This window comes from Gymnoscopelus braueri, assembly GCF_963280865.1.
Source record: "Gymnoscopelus braueri genome assembly, chromosome: 17".
Classification (NCBI taxonomy): domain Eukaryota; kingdom Metazoa; phylum Chordata; class Actinopteri; order Myctophiformes; family Myctophidae; genus Gymnoscopelus; species Gymnoscopelus braueri.
Genome location: NC_137617.1, coordinates 23441749 through 23466398, shown reverse-complemented (window position 1 = coordinate 23466398; position 24650 = coordinate 23441749). Strand labels below are relative to the sequence as shown.

Sequence of the window (24650 nt, the reverse complement as noted above, 5' to 3'; positions counted from 1 at the left end):
AAAACACACATTAACCACTTCAGCCCTATATCGGCCATTTGAAAATAGCCGATCTACAAGCTCACAACGCATTGTGAGCATGTAGATGTGCCATTTTCAAAAGATTTTGATACATTTTATTCATTTGAAAACTTGTGAAATTCTGCACAATGAGAACTTTCTACTTTTAGTACATTTTTATATTAATACTTTTGTACTTTTACTCAAGTACATTTTGAATTCCGGACTTTTACTTGCAATAAGAGTATTTCTACATTGCAGTATTGATACTTTTACTTAAGTAAATGTGAGTACTTTTTCCACCACTGGCTGCCAGTCAGGATAATTCGACTCTCGTGACCCGCCCTCTTTTCCCCTAAATTACACCCTGTGAGCTATTTCCTCCACTCTCCTGCCCGTTGTCTTCAGTGATGGGGCGGCAGTGAGGATGCTGCCGCACAGCCTGTGGAATGACTTGAGACAGTTTTAAACTCCACTGATTTTGTAGTTTTTAGGCTATTTATTTTTTCCACAATGTTGCGAGTTGTAGTAGAATCCGCCAAGGCACTGCCTAAGAAGAGTTTTAGTAGCCCTGATCCCGTCACATCTATCATTTTCAAAGGTAAGAGAGACTGAGTTTTGTCTAAATGTAATACTACTACTCCAGGTAATTATCCCTTTGTGTTCCATTCAAACCAGTGTCCGGGTGCATGCTAGAAGGCTGTCTTTGCTACACGCTCAAAAGAGCTTTAATTAGTGTAATTGGTAACACCTGTGGAGGAAGTAATTATATAGGCTTACTTAATTGTCAATATGACTGCCGTCAAGAAGGTTTGTCGGCGACTATGGGGGTCGGGGAAGTAACGTCAAAATGCAATAGTTGTGGCGTTTTGTACAATAGACAACTTCCATCTACATGTTACAAACCGGGTAATGATCATATTTATACATGGGATAAATTTAAGTTCATTTTAATGCATTTTTTTAAGATGAAAATGGCAAAGAGTTGGCCCCATACGACTGTAGGTATCTACTACTCAGTCTCTGACCCTCCCTTGGTAAATGAACTGAGCCACATAGAGCTCTGAAATCGAGTTATTGAGAAATAACTTTCCGTCTTGTCATGGACTTGAGCAGAGGTCGGTGGACACTGACTGCTGCCTCCTGACAAGATTGCCATGTAACTGGTAAACATGTAATTTGGACCAAACCAAATTCCATTTGCACACTCAGACTCAGAGCTAGGCTACAGAGCTGTCCTGGACCCCACTTTGACAAACGGTGATGTGTAACTCACCTGGATGGGATGCTGTGTTACTACTGTATGCATTGGATAGAACTGCACAATAAGGCGTCACCCACCTTGCCCAGACAGATCAAATTATATAATTACCTGAGTGTATTGCATGGATGTCAAATCATGTACCAACGAGAAACTGACAGTAGCCTACAGTAGGCTATAGGCTTTCATGTTTGGTTTTCACAAAAATGCATTACACTTTCAGATGAAAAGAAGAAAACCAAATCAATTGACAGTGAGGTGAACCCAGTGTGGAATGAGGTAATCTTTACACACACACACACACACACACACACACACACACACACACACACACACACCATGTGAACCTTATGCATTCCAGCAAAGACAAATTGATTTGTCATGTTTAATCCATTTGATTCCAAGATATAACTTGACTTCCCTGTAAATGGGATATATGTTTACATAGTCTATGATTAAGCGTGGGGATGTGATGTGATATGATACTTACTGTCCTGTACAAAATTATTAATTGTATTTGTCTTTATCTAGCAAGGTTATTAAGGCCTCTGGTCGTAATCACATTTAAATACAGAATCTCTTTCTAAAAAGACGACTTGTGTCAATAGCAGTCCTGTCATGGAATGTTTGTAGGGTGGTGAGGGACACGCCACCATGTTGGAGGAAAATGTAGTTTATTTTCTCCCTGATAAACAATACAAATATCCATTATTGGTGGTACAGTGTTCAAATTACAGGGTAGATCGGGGAAGAATAGATGCCTATATGCTACTAGGCTAGTCCCTTGTACCTACAAGTATATTCCTTAATGCCGGCTAATTCACAATTCACCATACAACAGTGTCACTCAATGAAAATAACTGATTTCTGATTTATTTACTTGACAATCAGTTATTTGCGACAAGCGGTGCAGTCAGACGACCATTTTTGTTCAAGAGGCAAAATATAGGCATTAGAGGCATCTGTGTATCCATAGCTGATGGTCTGTTTGTCTCCTGTCGTTATGCCTTACAGGTGCTTGAGTTTGATCTGAAAGGCTCTGCGTTGGACTCTTCCTCCTACATCGACGTCATTGTGAAAGACTATGAAACTATTGGGAAAGATAAGTGAGTAAGACCCCCCCACAACTTGAGCCCTTTAAATCCACTGCCTGGCTACTGGAGTTGCTTTCACCTGATGAAATAGAAGTGTTGTAAGAGCGACAGACACTCTGGGCCCCACCTCATGGATCACACTGCAAACCTTTTCTTAAGTATGTGTGTGTGTGTGTGTGTGTGTGTGTGTGTGTGTGTGTGTCTATTTTCAGAAAAGCCTATTTTCAGCATTAGTTATATAAAAAGAGGTTTTCGCTGTAATAACATTTGTGATAGGCTAACCGTCCGGATGACAAATATATCAGTCAGGCTCGTGCTAAGGAACAATGCATACCAAAGTCCCCCTCGGTCACCTCTTTTCACTGTGACTTTATACTTTTATCACCTACAATGCCACAGTAATGTTTGAGGCAAATGATACGTTTGGATAGGCACTTCAAGCCAATATTTGAGTCCTGTTCCTAATACAGAGAGGCTGGTTGTCTTGCTTCCCGGTGCACCCGGTCTCTCTATAACCCACGCCCTGCCTGCTTGCCATGCTGAGACTTGTACGGGCTGAGTGGGCAAGAGCTGGGATCCTGGTTAGGCAACAATGAATGAATGGCTTAGGCACTGTTTGTCTTCCCTTCTCTCTATCGCTCTCCGGCATGAGTATGACTGTGTGGAGGAAAGGAAAACATTCAGAACGAGGGGGAGAGCCAGAATGGATGGCTTTGAAATATGAGAGAATATGTTGAGGCTTTTGACCAGACTCCATGTTGGATTTTACTGTGTCTACTACATTATAAAATACTGAGTGTCCTGAAGATTTGCAGTGTACAGAGAAATATCGGACACATCAGTGTTACCAAGGCTATTGCTAAAAGTGAGCTTAGTTATAAAACATTGATCCCTGACAAAGTGACAGAGTGGAACAGAGTAACTCAAAAGTTTCTGTGATGCTTCAAACTCATTCACAGGCGGGTTGTTTATTTCCAAAGTGCAGTGAAGACAGAGTCACATATGGGACCAATCTACTGTAGAATAAACCACAGAGAATGTTTCCAGGGTTTTGCTAATTAGGGCGATCAAAGTCTTGTCTGTGCTAAGAACATCGAAATATATCAAAACTAGAGTGTCACATGAAGTGTGTCAAAGCGGCCATGTATATTTTCAGTTTATTTATGCCTGTGACTATACCATACATTTTTACAGTATTATCCAGGGCTTGGCTAAGTCATAACTGTGGGAGGTGCTTTTCATAAGCGAATCTAGCTCATGAGTGCACATGAGTCTGCCATGTAAAGTTAGTAAAGTTTTCCACTGGGCCGGCCCTGCTGACACACTCCCTCCCTAATGATGTGAACAGGGGGGGGGAGTAGAGTAGGAAGTCTCTGTCGCTCTCTGCTTGGTTTTCCCAAATAGTTTTGCAGCTGCTGTTTCTCCACTGTAACCTTGGCAACAACACAGAAGAGTTTAAACTTGTTCTATCTGTGCTCATTGAATTTTAGAACACTACTCTCTACACTGGCCAGGAGATGGTCATAAGACTGTTTATGTTAATTGCAGTCCAGTCTCGTGCATCTCCTTGAGTCAGGAATTTGATCGTTTTCGTCAGTGAGCATCAGGTATTTGAGCTGAGAGGAATGCTGATGCTATGGCAGTTGCTTACTTTTGCTGTGAAAGGTTAAAGCTCAGAATGTCTGCCATTACTCTTAATTTCATTTTGCCAGCAGGGTTCAGACCGTGCCTCATTGTAGGCTATAATGGTAGTGAATAACCTCACCAGGGCTGTCAACAAATGACAAATTTGAACATAATAATTATTCCAAACGCATACGAATGTTTGATTGTGAAAATGATAGTTTCAGATAAAAAAAAAAAGTATAATAATCTGTCTCATGAGCTCTTCAGTGGCCCTGGCACCCTGTAACCTTGCACAGCAGCTGGCCTCGCAAGATCACAGTTCCATTTTTCCCTGGCGGTGCCAGGCAGAACCAATGCACCAGGAGTCACGCATCACTTTAATTGATTCAGAATTCAAATGTAGGGTGAGCTGAAACGGGCAGTCCATGTGGCAATGATGCTAGACAGTTCCAGACCGGACTCGCCTGAAGAGAGTGATTTGCACTCTGAGCAATCTAAAAAGCCCTGTTTGGAGTGATTCCTTGGTAAAACTTCTTTATCATATTTTTGGGAATTGTGACTTAAAGGAGAATTTTGGACTAAGGTTTTCTTACCTTTTCTATGATGTTATGATATCTTAGGATGAATGGTACAGTAGACAAATTTCATAACTCCATCCCGGGTCCGCCACAGCTTAAAACGTGCGCGGATAGGCCTTGCGTTAGATCACATATTTTACGTTTATCTTTTTTATTTTTAGATCTGATGTTCATAGTGACAGAACACAAAAACACAAAAAAAGCAGAAGTCTCGCTAGACGAGATTTCAATCTCGTCTAGCGAGACTTCTGTTTGTTTTTTTTGGTTGCATAGTGTTCTGTCACTATGAACGTTAGATCTCACAAAAAAAAACGTTACAAAAGTATAGGCTATACTGACTGAATAGATATTGTTTTATCATTTCCCATTTCATGTCAAAGAATAGATTGTTCCATGTTTCACAGGCGCATCACAGCTCACTCAAGGCGTTGCATATTCCGTAAAACTTCAATTAATGGCATTTATTTAAGCCATTGTATTACCTAACTTTATAACAAATCTGGTTATCTAGTACAATATAAAGTAGGAATTACTAATTTCATCTCATGAAAGTTGTTTTCAGCTACATATATTGCAGCCAAAATGGAAAATATACATTATATAAATGGATAAGTAAATTGGCAAGTTGCAACTGAAGATACATTATACAGAATGTAGTTCTACTACATTCATGCACCAGAAGGATGAACAGTATATACATAGTGCACTTAAAATAACAGTAAATATTATGTGGTGAATAATTCTGAGCTACGTAGATACAATGGAAAGAAGAAAAACTAAATGATGCAAAGAGATTGCCCCAAAAAATACTGTGTTGTGTTGTTGACCGGATATTTACAGTTTAAAGACAGCTGGGTCCTTGTTCAGAGCTCTGATAGCTTGAGGGAAAAAACTTTGAGTCTTTGGATGTCCAGCATTGCCTTTATTTCACCCGAGGCTACACATTTTTTTACTTGATATGGGAAAAATGATAATTGAAAACATATGAGTGTTTCTGACGGGCTAAGATTTGATCATCAAACTAGCGGGGACATAATTTAATAATTTGACACCCCAAATAGATTTTACTGCAATTTCATAATGTTATGTTTAGGTATGTAATTATTAGGGTTAAGGTTAGCGCTAGGAGATGCAGAATGAATGTAAGTCGATCCAACATCCCTAAAAATTCACATAACCAATGTGTGTATTTGCCTTGGTGCATCATAGCTTTAGGTTAAATAACATTAAAGTGGGACATTATGTGTACTCTTGAATGCTAGCAATTCTATTCTGTAATAGCTGTGATCAGGGAAGCATAACATGAATTGCTACACACTAGACCAAGCTTGTTCACATCCTCTGAGATTAATGTAAGCAAATACCTCTATCAGTTCACTCGCACTCCTCCATCTCTCCAAACCAGTGAAGGGAAATGACTTGATGACAGCAGAAGGGAGTAACGTTATAGATTAAAACACAGCCAAGGATATCAAGGATGCTTGTGTTGGAACCCCCCCCCCTCCCTTCACAGATGGGTGATCCTAGTTATTTGGCTGACACATACCATGGTTTCGTCATACATGGAAACACTTGGGAAATGACGGATATAGGGGATTCAGGGGAAACCTGTCTACTTTCTGTGACAACTCTATGGAGATGGATCCCCCTGTCTGACCTGACTGTGGACACCTAACATCCTGGAGAATGGAAAAATCTCACTTTATTTTACGCAAATAACATGCACAGATTAGTTCACCAGCTCGGTGCTTCATTGTTTCCCTTTGTAAGGAAGGACATGGCAGTTTATTCATCAGTGGTGGAATATTTCCCATTGACTCACTAGTTTCTGACAATGGTCACAAGTCTGTTTTGGGTCTGTGCCTCTGTCATTTGCGTGGAAGTATTAAGAGGGCCTTTGTTCATGGTCAAACACAATGACTGTTTGAGTATTAGTCAAACAGTAGCACTGACCCTTCCCACTTTCTTAACTAATAAGTAAACGGTTCTGGCTAGTTTCTGGCTTTGTTTGTTTTTAGGGCAATATCACTGCAAGGTATGTTAGGATGCAGCTATACAACGCATCCATGTCATGTTTCAGTTCAGTAATTGATTCAGTTATTAAGTTCAGAATCTGGTCCATCAGCCTGATCGATCGACAAACTAACCAACCAATCACTTATTTGAATTAGTTGGCATTAAATGACTGGGAATCAAATTAAATGGCTTTACTAAGAAATGTCTCATGCATTGAGGGAACAACCCCAGAGTTTCCCAAAAGCCCCTTTGCAAGAGAATGCCTGGGAAATGAGTGCTGTGGATTACTGGTCATCCCATCAGATTTACTGTTTTTTTATTGGTTTTGTTTCAAACATACAAATCTGGAACAAGATATGTAAAATATATTTATTGTTGAAAAAAAATGTGTGTTAAAAAAAGAGAGAGAAAAGGTCAAAGTGGGAAAGAAAGGAAGGGGAGAGGGAAGGGAAGGAGGGAAAGATGAACCTTGCTGTTCCACCCACTTAGGCCTCCTCGTTAAATGGTACCCGTAAGCTTTCGTAATAGTCAAGGAAGGGGGTCCAAATCTCCTTGATTTTTTTTAACTGACCCTTTTAAGCGTGTATTTGATTTTCTCTAGTTTCAAGAAATGCATAGTCCGTTTAATCCATCTGGTAAAGTTAGGTGGTAAAGCTTTCATGAAAGGAGGATACTGTAAGTCTCCCTGCGCGCAAAGATGTAAAGGCTATGATTACGTATGCTTTGCCTCGTATATAGAACAGGTCTCTGGTGTAAAACCAAATGGTGCACAAATGGGGTTGTGATGACTTTTTGAAACATCTTAGAGTAAGCTTTAAATGTCAGACCAGAACTTGGTAAGATTAGGGCCTCCCATCAGATTTTATGAGGTTGCATTCCAGGTAGATGGAATCACCAAATCACAGGAGAATCCCTCCCTTTTAGACTCTGTATTATTTACAGCTCTGGTCACTGCCAAGACAATAATGCTGTATCCATCTAATAACACTGTCTGCCCCAAAAATGTTTTGTCCAGGAAATGATAACCAGTAGTCCTGTGTTCAGGAAATAATATCTAGCCAATAATGCTTCACTTGACAAACCGCTTAAGAATAACTTAAGGTGATAGAAAACTTGTATCTATTTTTTATCTGATCATCGAATTCACTGTTTATGAGGGTGGAGACGAGTGGAGACATGTCTGACTCTAATTATGTAAAGTTGCACATGAATTCTAAAATTGTATTCTCTGTAACTGGTAGCTGTGGTTGGATCTATAGCTTTATCTCAAGATGCTTTGTATTATAGTACTGGAACCCTGTCAAGACTCAAGACCTTATGTACCCAAAGAATAACTAAGGAGATGTTATTTGAAGTTTTGTATGTTCCATTAGGTATACTGAGTGTCTTTGGACACAATGCTGCTTCCGGTAAATGATCCTGCCAAAACACAGCTTATTATTTTTCTGGGTTTGTGTTCTACTCTTGGTTTTAAGTGATCAAAACGGTGTACTATGCTCATATGATCTTCCTACAGTAAGTGGCACAATCTGTATTTGATAGGTTCTGTTTTTTATAGCTTCTGTGTTTTGCTGACTGAATCTAAGTCCCTGGGTGTGTTTGGTTTGCCTCCCTGGGTAGGGTTTGTTAGCTCTGGGTGGAGTCCCTTCCTAGTGCCCCTTTTGTGGCTGTGACATTATCCAGCATACGTGTGTGTGTGTGTGTGTGTGTGTGTGTGTGTGTGTGTGTGTGTGTCTCTCTCTCTTATACGTAATTTCAATGCATGTTATTCTTATTTAGAGCAACTGGAATGGTAGGACCTTTTTCCCGCAGACTATGTTTTGCTAGCCTGGCATTGCCAGACTGATGATATGGATTCACTCACACGTTCCTCCACGATACCGATTAAAAATGCCTCAAATCATGAATGCAGCGTTTGATTGCTGTGAAATTTTGCACGCATATTCCCATTAGGTTGAGGAAGAAATGCGATTTTTCATATTCCATCCTGGTTGGCGAATTGTGAACATTGCTGGCCCACAATAACCTACCTTACCTGACAGAGACCTGTGCTCTGAGGAGCACTTTTTCGAGTTTTCCCTCATTTCACTAATTGATGGACAACCCTTACTTGAATCCATCACAGTACATACAAATAGGTATCATGTACTGTACACTACATAACATCTTTTCAACACTCAATATTTATCTGTTTATTGATCTGTATTCCGTGTTTTCCCTGGCAGGTTCCTTGGTTCTGCCAAGATCTCGTTGAGAGACCTCGCATCAGGTCAAGTGAGATCACTGCCATCCAAAAATGTGCCTTTGGTCAATGAAAGTGGTCAAAGTATCGGAGTAAGTTTCATCACTATGTTGCTAATGTCCAACTAGTTTTCCTGCATCTTAATCCTACGATAAATATAATACATGTCATGGTAGCACAATTGATAAACCAGCGATCACTTTCTTTCCAGTCTACAATCGACCTTGTGATTGGTTATGATCCTCCAGCCAATGCTGGGTCAAACCCAAATGATCCCCATGGAGGCAATGCCACAGTGGATGCTGGTAGGTTCCAGAGGTCGTTAAGGAAACGGCAGATTAATCAGATTAGCTCATGTTATGAATGCCATGCTCTGTAAATTGCTAATCGTCCAGCCTCCTGGTCTTAAAAGAATATGGTTAAAAATGTTTGCACCACATTGAACTCTTAGCAAAATGTTGCATTTAAAATTTAAAAAAATATTCGATAGGGCTAAAAAGAAATGGAAAGTTTGCAGACAACTAAAGTTCCAGAAAGTGGCCACAAACCACTGTATTCTATATCTTGTGAAAATATGAATAACCTTCAGGTAATGTCTTTACTCCAAAATGGATAGGTTTTGAAATGGAACTCTCCATTTGTTGTAAAAATAAAAATCTATTTAAGTAAGATATTAATACTGTATCTCTGGTTTTAAAACCCCTTAGCTGGTGGTGGTGATGAGGGTGGTGAGAACGTGGCAGATGGGGGTCTGGTTGGCACAACAGGGGCTCCTTCCTCCCCTGGTCAGCCTCCTAACTTCAACCAGCGGCTGGCTAGGAGGTCACGGAGTCACCACACACTGACTAACAAGCCCCAGGACTTCCAGGTGAAGTTTGTTAAATTAATGCTACAGTGCTACTAGGGCTGGGCAATTAACCGGAAATATTTCGGAAATATAACAGATATTTGGAACCAATAATCGACAAGAAAACGAATAACCGAGAAGCAAGTGATATCAACGAATGGACACGAACAATTTTATCTGATGTTTGATTTATTTTAATTTACTAAATCGATTAGTCTGATTAACCACTTAACCCTGTATTATAATTTGTGTACAATGGTGGCATACAAAAATGGCAAAATGGCTGATCTACAAGCTCACAATGCATCACGACACATTCCGAGCTTGTATATCTCCTATTTTTCCCTATTTATTTTTTTCATTGTACATAATTGGGGCATACATTTGAAATAATTGTGATATTGATTTGAAGTCATATCGCCCAGCTCTAAGTGCTACCTTTTCTACTCTTGAACCAAGTTTGGCATTCTCATACACATAAAAGTTTCCCATAAGCCAATATTATCTTTATGAATCATGGCGTGTCAATGGGAATTGTTATGTATACATACATTTTCATTCATATATTGACTCATGTATATCCCCTTCAGATCCGTGTCCGGATTATTGAGGCTCGCCAGTTGTCGGGCAACAACATCAAGCCGGTGGTGAAGGTGAACGTATGTGGAGACACCCACAGGACAAGGATCAAGATGGGAAACAGTCCATTCTTTGATGAGGTACACTCACTTCACTGTGAGCCATATAGGACTGTTCAACTTAAAATGAGTTTCTTCCATTGTAATTAGAAGCTCAATTTAACGAGTATGTGACAAGGGTGCTGTTTCATACAGCATTCAGGTTGCAAGGTACATATAATCTAATCCAAATGTTCTCTTTCTTTTCCAGATGTTCTTTTTCAACGTGCACATGCTACCATCAGATCTGCTTGAAAAATACATCAGCTTTCGAGTAAGTAAAGTTAATTCCTAGAATCCTATGCATTCTTTAAATATACCTCCCATGCCTGGCTGTCCCAGCCATCTCAGTTTGTGACCTTCATAAAGAAGCAGTGTCTAGTCAATTTGTGACCCTGTTTTGCTGTCATACCTGTTTTGCTGGCATACGTAATTCATATCAGAATATTTTGTCGGACCCTGGGGCCGGCCTTGAATAGTCCATGTCCATTTAGACAGATTGAATGACTGATGTGCTACTTGGAAATGTATGCATCTACAGTACATTATCCCATGGCCGCAGGCATCTCATATTATTTATAATATATTTTCCCTGTGGTGTTTCTACTGGTTCTTTAATAAATCTGTATGATTTAACTAGAGCATCACTCATACTCTCTCACTTTGCATTTTAAAATGTGCAGAGATTCAGGTATCTAGATAATTGTTCACCAATGGAGGAGTCTGTTCAAGCAGGAACGTCTGTTGTTGGTTCATAGTTGGCTAAATGAATGCATTCACTATGAAACTTGATATTTTATTCTTTTTAGAAAGAATGAGTCAACTTCCAGTTCACTTTTACCAGAACACAACAGTTTAGATTACCAGTATCGTGGAAGTCATAATGTAGGTTTCAGTCAACAGATATTCACGCCTTTATCCAGGGTCTAGCTTAACTATGCTTGCCTAGTCTTTGTTATATGCCTGTTTGAAGTGGCAAGATACATAAGACCGATGTTATTTCACACGAAATAATTATTTGATCCTTCACTAAAACCATAATGAATTCACATATTACACAACTGTATGTAGCTTTTACTTGAATAATCACATACACAACCCATAGGGTCTCTCAGCCTACATTAAAAGTATTCCATGGTCCTGGTGCTCAAATGTCATGTTCCCTCTCCACAGGTGTACAACTCCTACTCTCTAAGAGCGGACAGTCTTATGGGGGAGTACAAGGTACATACTCTTGTCTAGGTATCTCTACTGTTACTGAGTGTCTCTCACTCTGGTGCACTCCTCAAAGTTTTAGGCTACCATTGTGACATATAAAGTGAATGTCTTCATAATCATTAATGTGAATAATCTCTTGTCTCTGACAGGTGGATGTTGGTTACATCTATGATGAACCCTGTAAGCTACAGTCGACACACAGCTCCACAAACTGCATTTGCATGCACGGTGTCATTTACATTTGGTCAATGGAGGTTATTGTGAGGGAGTGAGACTGTGTGCGAAAGCGTGTGTTTACTTTGCACTACTCCTACACACTATAGTTTTTCTCTTACTTCACTGTGTGTGTGTGTGTGTGTGTGTGTGTGTGTGTGTGTGTGTGTGCGTGCGTGCAATGCTGTGTAGGTAAGTGTCATGTGCTTAAATATTCTGCATCTACATACTACCTGTGTTTGAGTGTACTGTGTGTGTTTTCCATTGCAGCCCATTGTATCATGAGAAAATGGCTGTTGCTGAATGACCCAGATGACTCCAGCCAGGGGGCCAAGGGTTACCTCAAAGTCAGCCTGTTCGTGGTGGGAACAGGGGACGAGCCTCCAGTAAGGATGCCCTCACTCTGACTAATGATCCTACAGTACCTGCTTTCTCAATGAACATACTGTATTCAAGCTACGGCCAAATGTCTGCCATGTGGATATGGTCGACTCTCATAGAAATAAGTTGAATGCTGTATGCCTGGCTATATTTTTCTCTCACCCTTAGTCTGTCTCTCTTTCTTTCTCTCTCACACACAGGCAGAGAAAAGGGAGGCTAATGATGACCACGATGATATAGAGAGTAACATTCTCATGCCAGCAGGTGTAACTCTGCGATGGGTCACCTTGTCACTCAAGGTCTTCAGGGCAGAGGACATTCCCCAGAGTAAGACCAGTTTATCACAATGAGAATTGCTGGGCATATACAATTCCTAATAATAATGATTCAAGATTGTGAGTTCTGTTTATTCTAATAGTGAACTACTTGTTTTGGAATGCTATTTTTTCTTGAAACAATATATTTCTCATACTGTACACCTAGCTTCTCATACTGTACACCTAGCCTTCACTCACAAACACTCCGTGTTGATGACACATTAAGTGATAACATTTGGAGAGAGTCACCTCACCTACAGTATAGCGTTCTAGGGCAAGTTTATAAAGACAATATTGTCATTTTCGGCACTGTGAAAGAGGCCTTTAGCTTACCACGGTTTCTGTAATATTTAGTAATCAAATCTGTAGTGCTTAAAACAACCATTATAAATGGTACCCCTTTTATACGAACCAGATTATATTAGCTCTGTTATACCACACAACAAGAACAAATTGAAACACAAATGCAATGCAGGAATTGGGGCTGATTGGGCACACCACCCTCCTACACGTCCAGACAGGCCTTAACCTGGAACCGATAGGGGAAAAGAAAGCCAGGAAGACCCAGTAACAGCTGGAGAAGGTCTGTCGAGGCAGAACTCGAGGAATAAGGAACATCTTGGATGTCTTGGATGATTGCACAACACTGAACCAGCTAGAAAAAGTTAATGAATGACCTACGCTCCCCAAAGAGCAAAAAGGTTTAAGTTAAGCAATATTTAGATGTTGTTTAGTTTGATTATTAACGGCAATGGAGCACCATCCACAACATACAAAACATTGTACGATGCTTAATGCCTTCAGCTTAATTTAGACTCCGATCGCACGACGTGTCACTTTTGCCACATTTCTGTGGCCCCTTTTCCACCAAAATAACTTTGGTTCTAGAAATGGTTACGTTCTAGATTCTTGGAACCTTGGTGCTTTTGCGGTACCGGCCGCGGACAGGCTTGTGTTTCCACCAGTTTTTCAGCAATGTGTCGAATATGACTGGTTGAAGTCTCCATTTCACTGGGAAAATTCAATTGTCAGTGGCAGTTACAGTTTCCCTTTTCTTTTTTTTTTATGATGATTTTTCGCTTGCTTTTGCCATTGTTTATATCACATCTGCATCTTCCAACCTGTAGAATAGTGACACCCCCACTTTGGTTCCCAGTTCAGGTCAAGAAAAAAAAAAAAAATTGGTTCCAGTTCCGAACCAACTTTTAGGGTTCCGAACCAATACATTTTCAGTGGAAACACTCTGTGGAAATACTGGTGGAAAAGGAGCCACTGAGTGTCCCAAGATCCAACCCTTTTGGACTGCAATTGTAGCAGCTCTCAGTGAAATATTCCATATCGATGTCCTCGCCTGCCCTTTGCTCAGTATTTTAGACCAGACCACATTCATTCCAAAGCAATATTTCATTTAATGTCATTAGATCTGCTGGTGGCTAAAAGAATGATACTCCTGAATTGGAAAAAGCTAAACCGTAACATTATTGGCAGTCTATAAATGGATGGATGACTATTTCAATGTAATTAATATGAAATGTACAATATTGTCAAAGATATTGATAGTCTGTTGTTGACAATGGATCAAATCAGGGCATTCACGGACTCCTTGACCATTTTAAAGGTTTCATGAAATTGGGAATGACCTGCATATGAATGTTTTAATTATGCTAGCTTATTGACCCCCACATTGTTTTGTTTTTTGTTATGTTGTCTTAATGTCTCATGATCTCATGACATATCTCATGTTGAGGCTTGTGATTGCAGAAAACAGTTAAGCTAAACATTGCTTGGCTTGTGTTTCCTCAATCTGTGCTTGGCTTGTGTTTCCTCAATCTGTTCTGTGTTTATCTTGTGAATCACCCATTTCAGTGGACGATGCGTTCATCCAGTCTGTGAAAGAAATCTTTGGAAAGGATGGGAACAAGAAGAACCTGGTGGATCCCTTCCTGGAGGCTTGCTTTGCTGGCAAAAAGGTTTTTTTTAATTTAGTTTTTTTTAAACTTTCATATTCCAGGAACAATTTTGATTAAGAACAGTTGGATGGTTATATGTAGTTGGTACGTACCGTAGGTAGCATTACATTCAAAACATTTTTTTTAATGCCCCCCCCCTCTGTCTAGCTTTGTACGCCGGTCATTGAAAAGAATGCCAACCCTGAATGGAACCAGCTTCTGAACCTCCAAGTCAAGGTAACTGATCACAGGACGCCCGACTGTGTTCTGAATTGCTGAAATAAATGATTCAACAAATAAAATTCCTGTCAAATTTAATTTTGCATTCACTCATTCTTCTTTGTCTTCTGCTCTAGTTCCCCTCCATGTGTGAGCGCATCAAACTGACTGTCTTTGACTGGTAAGTGAAACATACTGACTATTTTAGTTTTACAACACTGGGAGTCTTCTTCACTCAGTTCTGTTTTGAGAGTGCTGTTTCTGCAGCTGTAGCGGAGTTATTTGAGGGTTGGCTCAGTACAATAGATGACTGGAAATCTTTCCCTCAGTTCACTGGAGTGTGGTCACTTGTGTGTGTGTGTGTGTGTGTGTGTGTGTGTGTGTGTGTGTGTAATTCATCCACCCATGTCCCACTAACAACCTCATGAGAGTATTGCCATTGCCTATGACTCAAATTAAACTGGCCACTCCCTTCCCCTCCTAGCGTGTTGCTGAGATCCTGCTGGCACAGCCATGGCATAAACAAACTTCAGTATTACGTATGCACTGCATTAATAATAACTGCTTTACATACATCTGAAGATAAATCTAATCAAATGAGCAACTGAACAAAAACATGTGTGCAAAATGTGCAGTGTGAAAAAACATTGAGAATCCAAAGATGAAATGTCAACATTATTATGGAAAGTATGGAAAAGTCATTTGAAAAAAGATTAAAGTTAATAGTCCATGCTAGCAAAATTGTGTCCGTCGTCCTGGATAATCAGTGCATGAATACATGTGTATTAATACATTTTAAAAAGTGCATTGAAAGGACAAAAAATTATCCCGCACACTGTCTTCACTTAAAGCAGCTCTTTAATGCAGAACATACAAAGTTTCAGTCACACTAACCTTCATCAGGAATCTGGTGTGCTACCTGATGAAGGTTAGTGTGACCTAAACTTTGTATTTTCTACATTAAAGAGCTGTTTTAAGTGGAGACAATGTTTGGGATTTCTTTTTTCTTTCATCTGTTGGCTGTTCACTTTGGTTTGCAAAAAAGGTTTTTGACTAAAAAGACATTTAAGAGGGGTTTTTCCAGAGTCTAGGACCCCTGATAGTAAAGGCACAGTCACCCTTGCCTTTGCACTAAGAGCGTAATCATTCACATCCAGGAAGGCTGAAGGGAAACGAGTGCAAGGGAAAGGTTAGGAAAACTGGGTGTTCCACAGAAGGTGATGAAATAACCCACTGAATCTGATTGTAGCACTATTATTTACTTATTTAGAGAGTGGCACAGTAAGTGCACCAACACACAATGTCAGGTCATTGTTGTCTAACAGTTGAACATGCTGTAGGAGGGTCACATCAGTAAAAATGGTAAAGGTTGTGTTGTCTAATTGCAGGGATCGTCTGACAAACAATGATGCTATTGGCACCACGTACCTGAACTTGGCCAAGATTGCTTCTTCTGGTGGAGAAGTAGAAGGTATAAATATTTTAAGCCATTTTTTAACAATAATCATTGGAATTATAATACCTACATTAATATAGTTGGTGCATCTACAGTAATGCGCTTAATACAGCAAGAGCCCATTTATGCCAAATACTGCAATTTGATTAGCTTTTGTATCCCTTAGATATAAGATATAAGCTGTTCTTTTTACATAAAACATTCTGGGTGAAAGGATGAATTGTGTGTATTTCTATATTCAAAGTTGTGAACCTAATTTCACTTACTCACAAATGGTACTTGAATTGTCCTTTTTCTCCTGGTATAGAGGAACATGCAGAAAATGGGGAAAATCCATCATTTGAAGGTTCAACATGTGCTCTTTATTGCTCTGTGTAGCATGTACATGTACATGTGAAGTGACGTGCATGTTGGCTATGAGCTTGTATATCTGCGTGTGTAACACAATGTGTAAGCCTACCGCATGTGAGCATTGCCAATAATGCTACTGTCTGCGCTGTTTTGACGTGAGCCTTAAGTGTTTTTAAGTCCCACTAACTGTGATGTCGTCATGTTGTTTGAGTTGCATCTGCCACTTCCACTTGCTTAATACCCATCCTATGATTTGCATCCACCATTCTTGCAGCTGTCCGTCCCTCACAATCTTCTAACATACAACTAGGGATGCATGATTAATCTGGCATTATATTGGTATCAGCAATATCTGCCTTAAAACCGCAATATCGGTATCGAGCCAAAACACGTTTGAATGCTTTTTGTGATGATGAAGGCTGCAGATCTGATCGGTGTTTTCTGGGTAACCTTTCAAAAGGGTCAACAAGTATAATTACTACATTAAGTTGTAGGAGTTTTAGAAATTAGTTTTTTAGAAGTCTGCACCCACACAGTTATTGTATAACAGGTGTAAGGTAAACCCTACTGGAAACATTTAGCAATACCGGTATCCTTAATAGTCGATTTGACTATTAATCGGTAATCAGATTTCGGCCAAAATTTCAATATCGTGCCTCCCTAATCATAACCCTCCCCAACCGGCAATCTGCTTAGCTTAGCTTCGTTTTCATGATTGACAGGTTAACTCTGCTTTCATATCTCGTACTCCAGTTATCACAGGGGAGTCTGAGCCGGGTTTTCTGCCTGCATTTGGTCCCTGCTACATCAACCTGTATGGCAGTCCCAGAGAGTTCTCTGGCCTGATAGACCCTTATCAGGACCTTAACTTCGGCAAGGTAATTAGATGCAGTGTATTGTATTGCTTCTGTGGTGGTAGATTGAAAATTACGTAAATATGTTTGAAGACTCTGCTCGTGGTAATATTGTATGGCAAAGTGTTTTCAGGCTTTTCCTGGTTTTACTAGGTCATCTGGTCAGCTAATTTGAACAGCCTTGTTTTCTTCTAGCTGACTCACTTAATTTAATGATTTTTCTATGCATATGATAACCCACTTTTTTGTTTTGTTTGGATAGGGAGAAGGGGTGGCATACAGGGGCAGGGTCTTGGTTGAGTTATCCACTAAGGCTGATAAGAAAGCAGACAAGACTGTAGACAGCATCCACAGTGATGACATCCTGGTGGCCCAGGTATGGTGCTGCAGCTACATCTGTGATGTTGATTTAACATGATGTGGTCAGGTATTAACTCTTTGCCTGCCACGAGGGACGAGGGAACTCGTCAGATTCTGCCATGGCACAGCCTTTTTTTCAATCGCTTTTTCTGTGGTTTTCCACCAGATGGCGCTGTTCGCTACCATATGAATGATGCTTTCACTGCCAGATGACGACAGACCCGGAATTGGCGTAATAAAAAAAAAACGCTTGTTACTATTGTTGTGGGAAAATGGCTTTATCTCCGTTCCTGTTGTCTTTTGGAAAAAATAAGACACATTTAACTGGCCACAGCTCTGCAACGGATTACCGCGACCGGATAATTTTCCCCCGTGCGAAAAGCTTATCGCGGTAAAATCGCTCGTTTTCGCTGGCAGTAGCGTCACACTATTACACTATTACTCTGGCAGTTAAAGAGTTAAGTTGTGTATCTCTATGTTTTTGAAATGAATTGTTTCATTGAAGAAGGTCAAAAGCTGAAGTGTGTCTTGACTCCACCTATCAACTCCAATCTCTCTCGCTCTCTCTTCCTGTCTCTCCTTTCTTCCACCTTTTTCTTGTCCTCCAACCAGAAATACCAGCGGAGGAGGAAATACTGTCTGTGTGCAGTCTTCCACAGCGCCAGCATGCTACAGGAACCCGGTGAGCCAATTCAGTTTGAGGTCAGCATCGGTAACTATGGAAACAAATTGGACACCACCTGCAAGCCGCTGTCCTCCACCACCCAGTACAGCTGTGCTGTTTTTGATGGTGAGTGGTGCTTAAATCTGACATGCAGCACTGTGAGTGTTAAATGAATATTCAGGAATTACTGTGAGTGTCAATTTATATGATTTATGTTTGCTTTTTACTCTCTTCCTTATTTTTTTTGTGACACTTGGTAAAGCTACATGCATGCGAAGTGTTGTAAAGTGTTGTAAGCGCTGTAATATATCAATATTGTTATTATCATGATGAATTACAATGGGTGCATAATGTGACCAGGTAACCACTACTATTACCTGCCGTGGGCTGACACTAAGCCAGTGGTGGTGGTCACGTCGTTCTGGGAGGACATCAGCCACCGCCTCATCGCTGTCAACATCATACTCTACATTACTCACCGCCTGGTATGATGACTTGGATTGTAACATCATTGCATAATTTAATTTAAGATTAGCTGTAATCGTGGGTTTAGTAAAACCAGGTTTAAGGTCTGATCCAACAGAATTAACTGGCAAACTGCGACGCAATCGAATTTAAAGGTTTAATCCTTTAACTGAGGGGGGAGAGAGACGGAGAGAAAATATGCATGCTTGCTTTATTGAATGAGAAAGAGAGAGCGAGGGACAGAAGATGGATGCTTGCTATAATGATCCTGACAGGAAGATTAGATGAATGCTTTATTGATACAAAAAAGGAAATTGTTCAACTTTTCCCCTTTCCCCCATTTTGCAAAACAAAGAATATACAGTAGCACACAGATATAAAATGTATTAGAAAAGAGGATAAACAATCAGGAACATGACGTTGAAGTATTTTCCTTGCCACTGTTTGTCCATGGTGAATCGCCTCTTACAAGCATTGGCAACACAAACATATCAAGACAGGCCTTTGTTTTATTATTGTAACAGTAATACCTGGAGGGTTTGTCTATGAAGTAATATTAGTCAGTCATGATACAAGTGTGTACTTGCTGGGGAATAACGGGAAATTATTCTCCCATCTTGTAGCAATCCAACCTCAAACTGTTTAAAACCGGCATCTTGGCCAAGGTGTCTGCCAAGCAGGTGACCGATGTTTGGCTGAGGCTGCTCGACCAGCTCATCGAGGACCTAGAGAGGTAAAGTTACTAGGATGTGGTACCAGGCGACACCGTGATCAATGTTAGAAAATGGAAAATAAAAATGCGGATGTTTTTTTTAGCCATTGCAGTTAAAAGTGCTAGCCTTCACAATCCAAGGACTTTAAATGTCCTACACTGTACTGTAGGTTCCTCACAGTTTCCTCAGTCTCACCATGCTGTGCTAGCACTGGAAAGGTCCTGGGTATCGCTGTGTGTATCCGTGTAAATGTCAAACAGGGTGTTATCAGAAATAAGAGCATGTTTTGTTGACATAGCTCAACTTTCCCTGGATAAATAAATGTTAGATAAGTGTGAGGAAAGATTTTAAATGGTTCATATTTGGTCATGGTAAATTTAAGTTGAAAACAAAATGTCTTTCACTCTCCAACAACCAAGCTGTAATGAAAAATGATTATTTGAAAGCATTTATTTTCAGTAGATCCCTGCTTGATGATCTTGCATCCAAAGATAAATGCATGCTTTATCATTAGAAATTACACCATACAGTACATAATTAAACCCCTGTCTTTGTTGTCTTCCAGTTTACCCATTCCAGAGATAGAAGGGCAACCCAACCTGACGGCTCTGGACATCCAGATCAAGAAGCTGCGAGACGGTGCCCTGGCGACCATCCGGGACGGAGCCAGAAACATGAGGGAGCAGGCCAGAGAGATCAAAGACACACTGGCAGACATAGAGACATGGGTGGACAAACTCCTGCTGCTGGCTGAGGAGGTAGAGTGATGACACATACAGAAATGGACTGCTAAGCACTCTGTCAGTCAATATGATCTCGGCAGGATAGGATAAGAGGGTTGGTCTGTGTGTCTGTTTGTCCGGAGCTAATCTCACAAACCGCTGTACCGATCTGCGCCATATTTCTTGTGCACACTGTCAGTAGGCAAACTTAGTACCGTACCTTCTTTCACATTATGTTTGCCAGACCCAAGGGGTCGGGCTTACATGAGGCTTTGTACCTGTTTCGTCCATACATGGGCATGGTCACTTTGTCCTCCGGCCCCAGCCAAAAAAAAGTCTGTCACTTTGTCCTCCGGCCCCAGCCAAAAAAAAGTCTGTCCCCCAAAAAAGTCTGTCCATACATGGGCATAGAAGGGACACACGTCATGTGAAGCCCGGCCATTCAGATTTCAACCACTAGGGGTCTGGCAGTACCAGGTCTCCTGGTTCCCTTGTTTATACTTAAAATATGGAACTTATTTAACTACAGTATAATGAATGTCAATGGGGCTAAGATCAGGTTGAAACCTTGCCCAAAGTCATGACATAGATGCATCATAGACATCTGACGTCACTGGCTGGCCACATGAAGTCTGAGATCCACATTGAAGCCATTCCTATGTGAATCCCGAGATCCACCTAATGTTTTATTTTTTTCAAGCCATTGCTGCTATATAAGATGATAGAAACTAGTAGACAGAGAGGTAACATTGTGAGCATAGCGGGATATGATTCCAAAGACTTGTGATTATTTAGTCAGTACATCAAGACACCAGTGAATGTTTTGATAATCATTGAATATAGAGAATGAAACACCATCGATGCTGACTGAATAGTATTAGGATGCCTTGCATGCAGTAAATCAGGGGTTTTCAACTGATTGTGAACGAGGGACCACCACCCTGACTAAGAATCAACCTAGGGACCACTGTTGTGTTGGGATAAGATTAGTGCTTTGGCAACACTTGCAATGCATCCATGTCTACATCCCACTGTTACTCAACCAATGGTCCACGAGACTACCAGTGGTCCATGGCATAATTAGACCTGCAGGTGGTCCATGGGGAAATGTTTTAAAATGTAAATACATAAATAAAATACCTTTTTTGTCAAAATATGTTTAAATAATATTTCATAAGTCTATTTAACTGAAATATGCTAGTGGTCCAGAGCTCAAAAAAGGTTGAGAACCACTGATCTATTCCCACGGTTACCTTTATTCCATTATTCCTCTTACTTAATCCAACATTCCATTAAACGCACGTTAACTGATATTTCTGATTTGTATCTTATGTATGAGTGAGCAGACACATGTAATAATTAGGGATGGGTATCGTTACGATTTTTATGTGTCCAATTCCGGTTCTGCTTATCGATTCCGGTTCCTAACGGTTCCCTATTTTGGTTCCAAAATGGTAAAAAATAAGAGGTCAAATGTTTATTTAACAAAAGTTACTTTTGTGTCTTAGTCAATTTAAGACGGAGAGTAACATCCTCTCCTTTATTCCAACAGTTGATCCATTTGTGAATAATACAGTAAGCTGCATTCTTTTTCCTTTAAAAAGAAAATCTATTTACCCAGGGCAGTAGTGTTGTACTTCTTTCGACTGAAAATGACAATAATAAATATAAAAGCCTGTCTGGGCAGCATTGGGGCCAAATATATACTGTAAACTGAATTTACGGCAAAACGGCAAATAATCTTCCCTTAAATAAATAATTCAAGGAATAAAACATTCAGTACATAACAGCTGCTTACATCTTAATAAACATAGTCCTTTGACAACAAACATTGAGACCACTCGGTGACACTACTCCGTTTAATAATCACTGATTATATGGGCACATTTCCTCAATCAGGCAATCCGGTACACTTCCCCTTCTTGAACTCCCTTGCCTGTTGAATTTCTTGACCTCTGACCTGTCACTTTCCTACAGTACATTTCTAAATGCATGGTCAGGGACCACATGCAATACCTTCACGGACCACCAGTGGTCCATGGACCACCTGTTGAAAACCCCTGCAGTAAATCATCTGTCCTGGTCCATGTTAAGTTGTATAGTACTGCACTGTGTCACATCCAGTTAATTTATTCTGTATTTACATCTGTGTGTCCAGCCCCAGAACAGCATGCCAGACGTGATCATCTGGATGCTGAGAGGAGAGAAGAGGATAGCCTACAGTCGCATCCCAGCCCACCAGCTGCTCTACTCCACATACAGTGAGCAGGCCTGTGGTCAGCACTGCGGAAAGACACAGACCATCTTCATGCAGGTGCAGATGTAACCCTTAACCACTTTCAACCTGGAGTTCTTATTTTAATCAAAACGTTTGAAAAGGTTTGTCCAAATGTTTCACTATCTCTCGAACGTAGCACTACAAGCTCACTACACGTCACATTACGATGGTTTGTGATTGTGAGCTTTTTTCCCCCAATAGCTTAAGTACTAAAATATGTAAGTAACGTGAGACACTGGCTCCCATCTGCAAGAGGAACTGTTTTGTTCTGCTTTCAGTTTTCAGGTGCGGGATTTGCATCTGTGTGCTACTGTGCTCGCTTCCCACTGAAAACAAACCGAAACTCATTTAACAATAGCATCCTCAAAGCCGACAAAACCACGGAAAGATATTCACATTTTAACTTGTTCTTTCATCATAGAAACAAGTCGGCTTATAACCAAAACGATCCATGTTCTTTGGGAGAAATGGTGTTAGTGTTCCGTGGACAAATATTGTTAGTGGGAATGAAAACATAGGCGCACCACCGGAAGTAGAGGGCTGAAGGCATGTCCAAACCCAGGTTTCCAGTGAGCATGTGTCTAGTTAATTCCCCCCCCAGAGTCAAATGCAAAAGTGATAAACAGCAGAGGGCGCTGTTTTTCCTTTTTTATTTGACAATGGGTTCCCAGATTGCTGTAACGATAGATCAAATACATAGAAAACGTATCAGACATAAAATATAAACATCAAGATACCTTAAGTTCATGGTATGGTGAACAGTTAAGTCTTAATTTTTATACTTTGTCATACTGAGTATACATTTTCAGTTATTTTTGGTGAGCGACATGGTAACAAAGTTAGAATTAGGCTTTGCGGTTGAGCATATTTATGGCACTTACTGTAGTCCTTTTTGGGTCAGCTGGGATTTAGACCAACTTGTATTGTCCCCCATCTCTCTGAAACCATAATGTCTAATGATTTTTATATGGTCTGTCCCAGTACCCCATGGACCAGAACAAGGGGCTGAAGGTGCCGGTGAAAATCAGAGTCAACATGTGGCTGGGTCTGTCCACACACGAGAAGAAGTTCAACTCCTTCTCTGAAGGAACTTTCAGCGTCTTTGCTGAGCTGGTAGGTAGCTGCTAGAGCAGAAACGGACTTTCCATCGATTCATTCCTCCCGGTTGTTGTTTTATGGACATATACTATATATTTTGCTTTCTGCCACGTACAATCTTCGTTGTCTTCATATTTACAAACATTGCTGCTTGTGTTTGAGCACTAAAGTTTGTAATAATAATAATCATTTGTGTTGTAGTATGAGAACCAGGCTGAGATGTTTGGGAAGTGGGGGACTACTGGACTGGTTGGGAAGCACAAGTTCTCAGACGTGACGGGCAAGCTTAAGCTGAAGAAAGAGTACTTCATGCCCCCCACTGGATGGGAGTGGGAGGGCGACTGGTTCATTGACCCAGAGAAAGGGTGAGAGCCGAGGATCATGACAGATCCATTTGACAAGAGTTGGGATGTTTGAGTCGGGATGAGAACATTTAAGATTAAAATTTAGTGTAAGATCTCAAGGGGAAATTTGCTTGCTGCTGCTGTCAGAATTTGATTGATGGCATAACAAAAGAACAATTTATCATCAATTTATACATCCGTACAAAAGATCAAACACTTGTTGGTGGTTGAGACTATATTGACCATATTCACATGCCAGCGATTTTGCTCTTGTGTCATTTCCCCCCCAAGTATGACATAAGAGCAAAATGGCCGCCATATGAATATGGTTATTTACCACAAGTGAGTGAGTTTTAGATCCATAGATCTCTACTGCCCTAAATACGAAAACGGGAAAGTCAAATTCATGGTTTAGCCATTACAGCATAAATCAGTCTTCTAATAGGACAGCAGTGTAATTTTAGAGGTTGTGATATCAGTTGAATATTATTCTTCCCAGCAGAACGCAGTTAATTCTTTCTCTGAATACAAACAGAGGAAACGATCAAGGCCTCCCATGAGGCACTGGCTGGCTTCACTGTTAACATTCTTCTGACTAAGTTACTGGCAAAATACCACGTCTTGCCAGCCCTCCCTGTAGCCCCCCCCCCTTTTTTTTTGCATCTGATCATGAAGCTGGAGCTTTTAATTTTAGAATTGCTGCTGTT

The 24650-nt window shown here is 40.4% G+C and overlaps 1 protein-coding gene across 2 annotated transcripts in view; it reads left to right on the top strand.

The window, feature by feature from the left end:
• The first annotated feature begins 381 nt into the window (after positions 1-381).
• Positions 382-24650, top strand: part of LOC308104002 (myoferlin-like) — a 38955-nt gene continuing 14686 nt past the window's right edge. The window contains exons 1-26 of one of the 2 annotated variants that reach the window (XM_080454247.1): positions 382-601; positions 1485-1540; positions 2276-2367; positions 8801-8909; positions 9029-9122; positions 9525-9685; positions 10255-10383; positions 10553-10615; positions 11515-11565; positions 11709-11739; positions 12043-12158; positions 12354-12480; positions 14337-14440; positions 14588-14656; positions 14776-14819; positions 16027-16109; positions 16402-16440; positions 17199-17323; positions 17562-17675; positions 18272-18449; positions 18684-18808; positions 19412-19521; positions 20067-20259; positions 22382-22537; positions 23483-23614; positions 23801-23964. In XM_080454247.1, coding sequence (XP_080310373.1) covers positions 514-601; positions 1485-1540; positions 2276-2367; positions 8801-8909; positions 9029-9122; positions 9525-9685; positions 10255-10383; positions 10553-10615; positions 11515-11565; positions 11709-11739; positions 12043-12158; positions 12354-12480; positions 14337-14440; positions 14588-14656; positions 14776-14819; positions 16027-16109; positions 16402-16440; positions 17199-17323; positions 17562-17675; positions 18272-18449; positions 18684-18808; positions 19412-19521; positions 20067-20259; positions 22382-22537; positions 23483-23614; positions 23801-23964 — 2753 coding nt within the window. In that variant the 5' untranslated portion in view covers positions 382-513. The remainder of the gene's footprint in view (positions 602-1484; positions 1541-2275; positions 2368-8800; positions 8910-9028; positions 9123-9524; positions 9686-10254; positions 10384-10552; positions 10616-11514; positions 11566-11708; positions 11740-12042; positions 12159-12353; positions 12481-14336; positions 14441-14587; positions 14657-14775; positions 14820-16026; positions 16110-16401; positions 16441-17198; positions 17324-17561; positions 17676-18271; positions 18450-18683; positions 18809-19411; positions 19522-20066; positions 20260-22381; positions 22538-23482; positions 23615-23800; positions 23965-24650) is intronic. The other variant, XM_080454248.1, reaches the window with a different exon arrangement.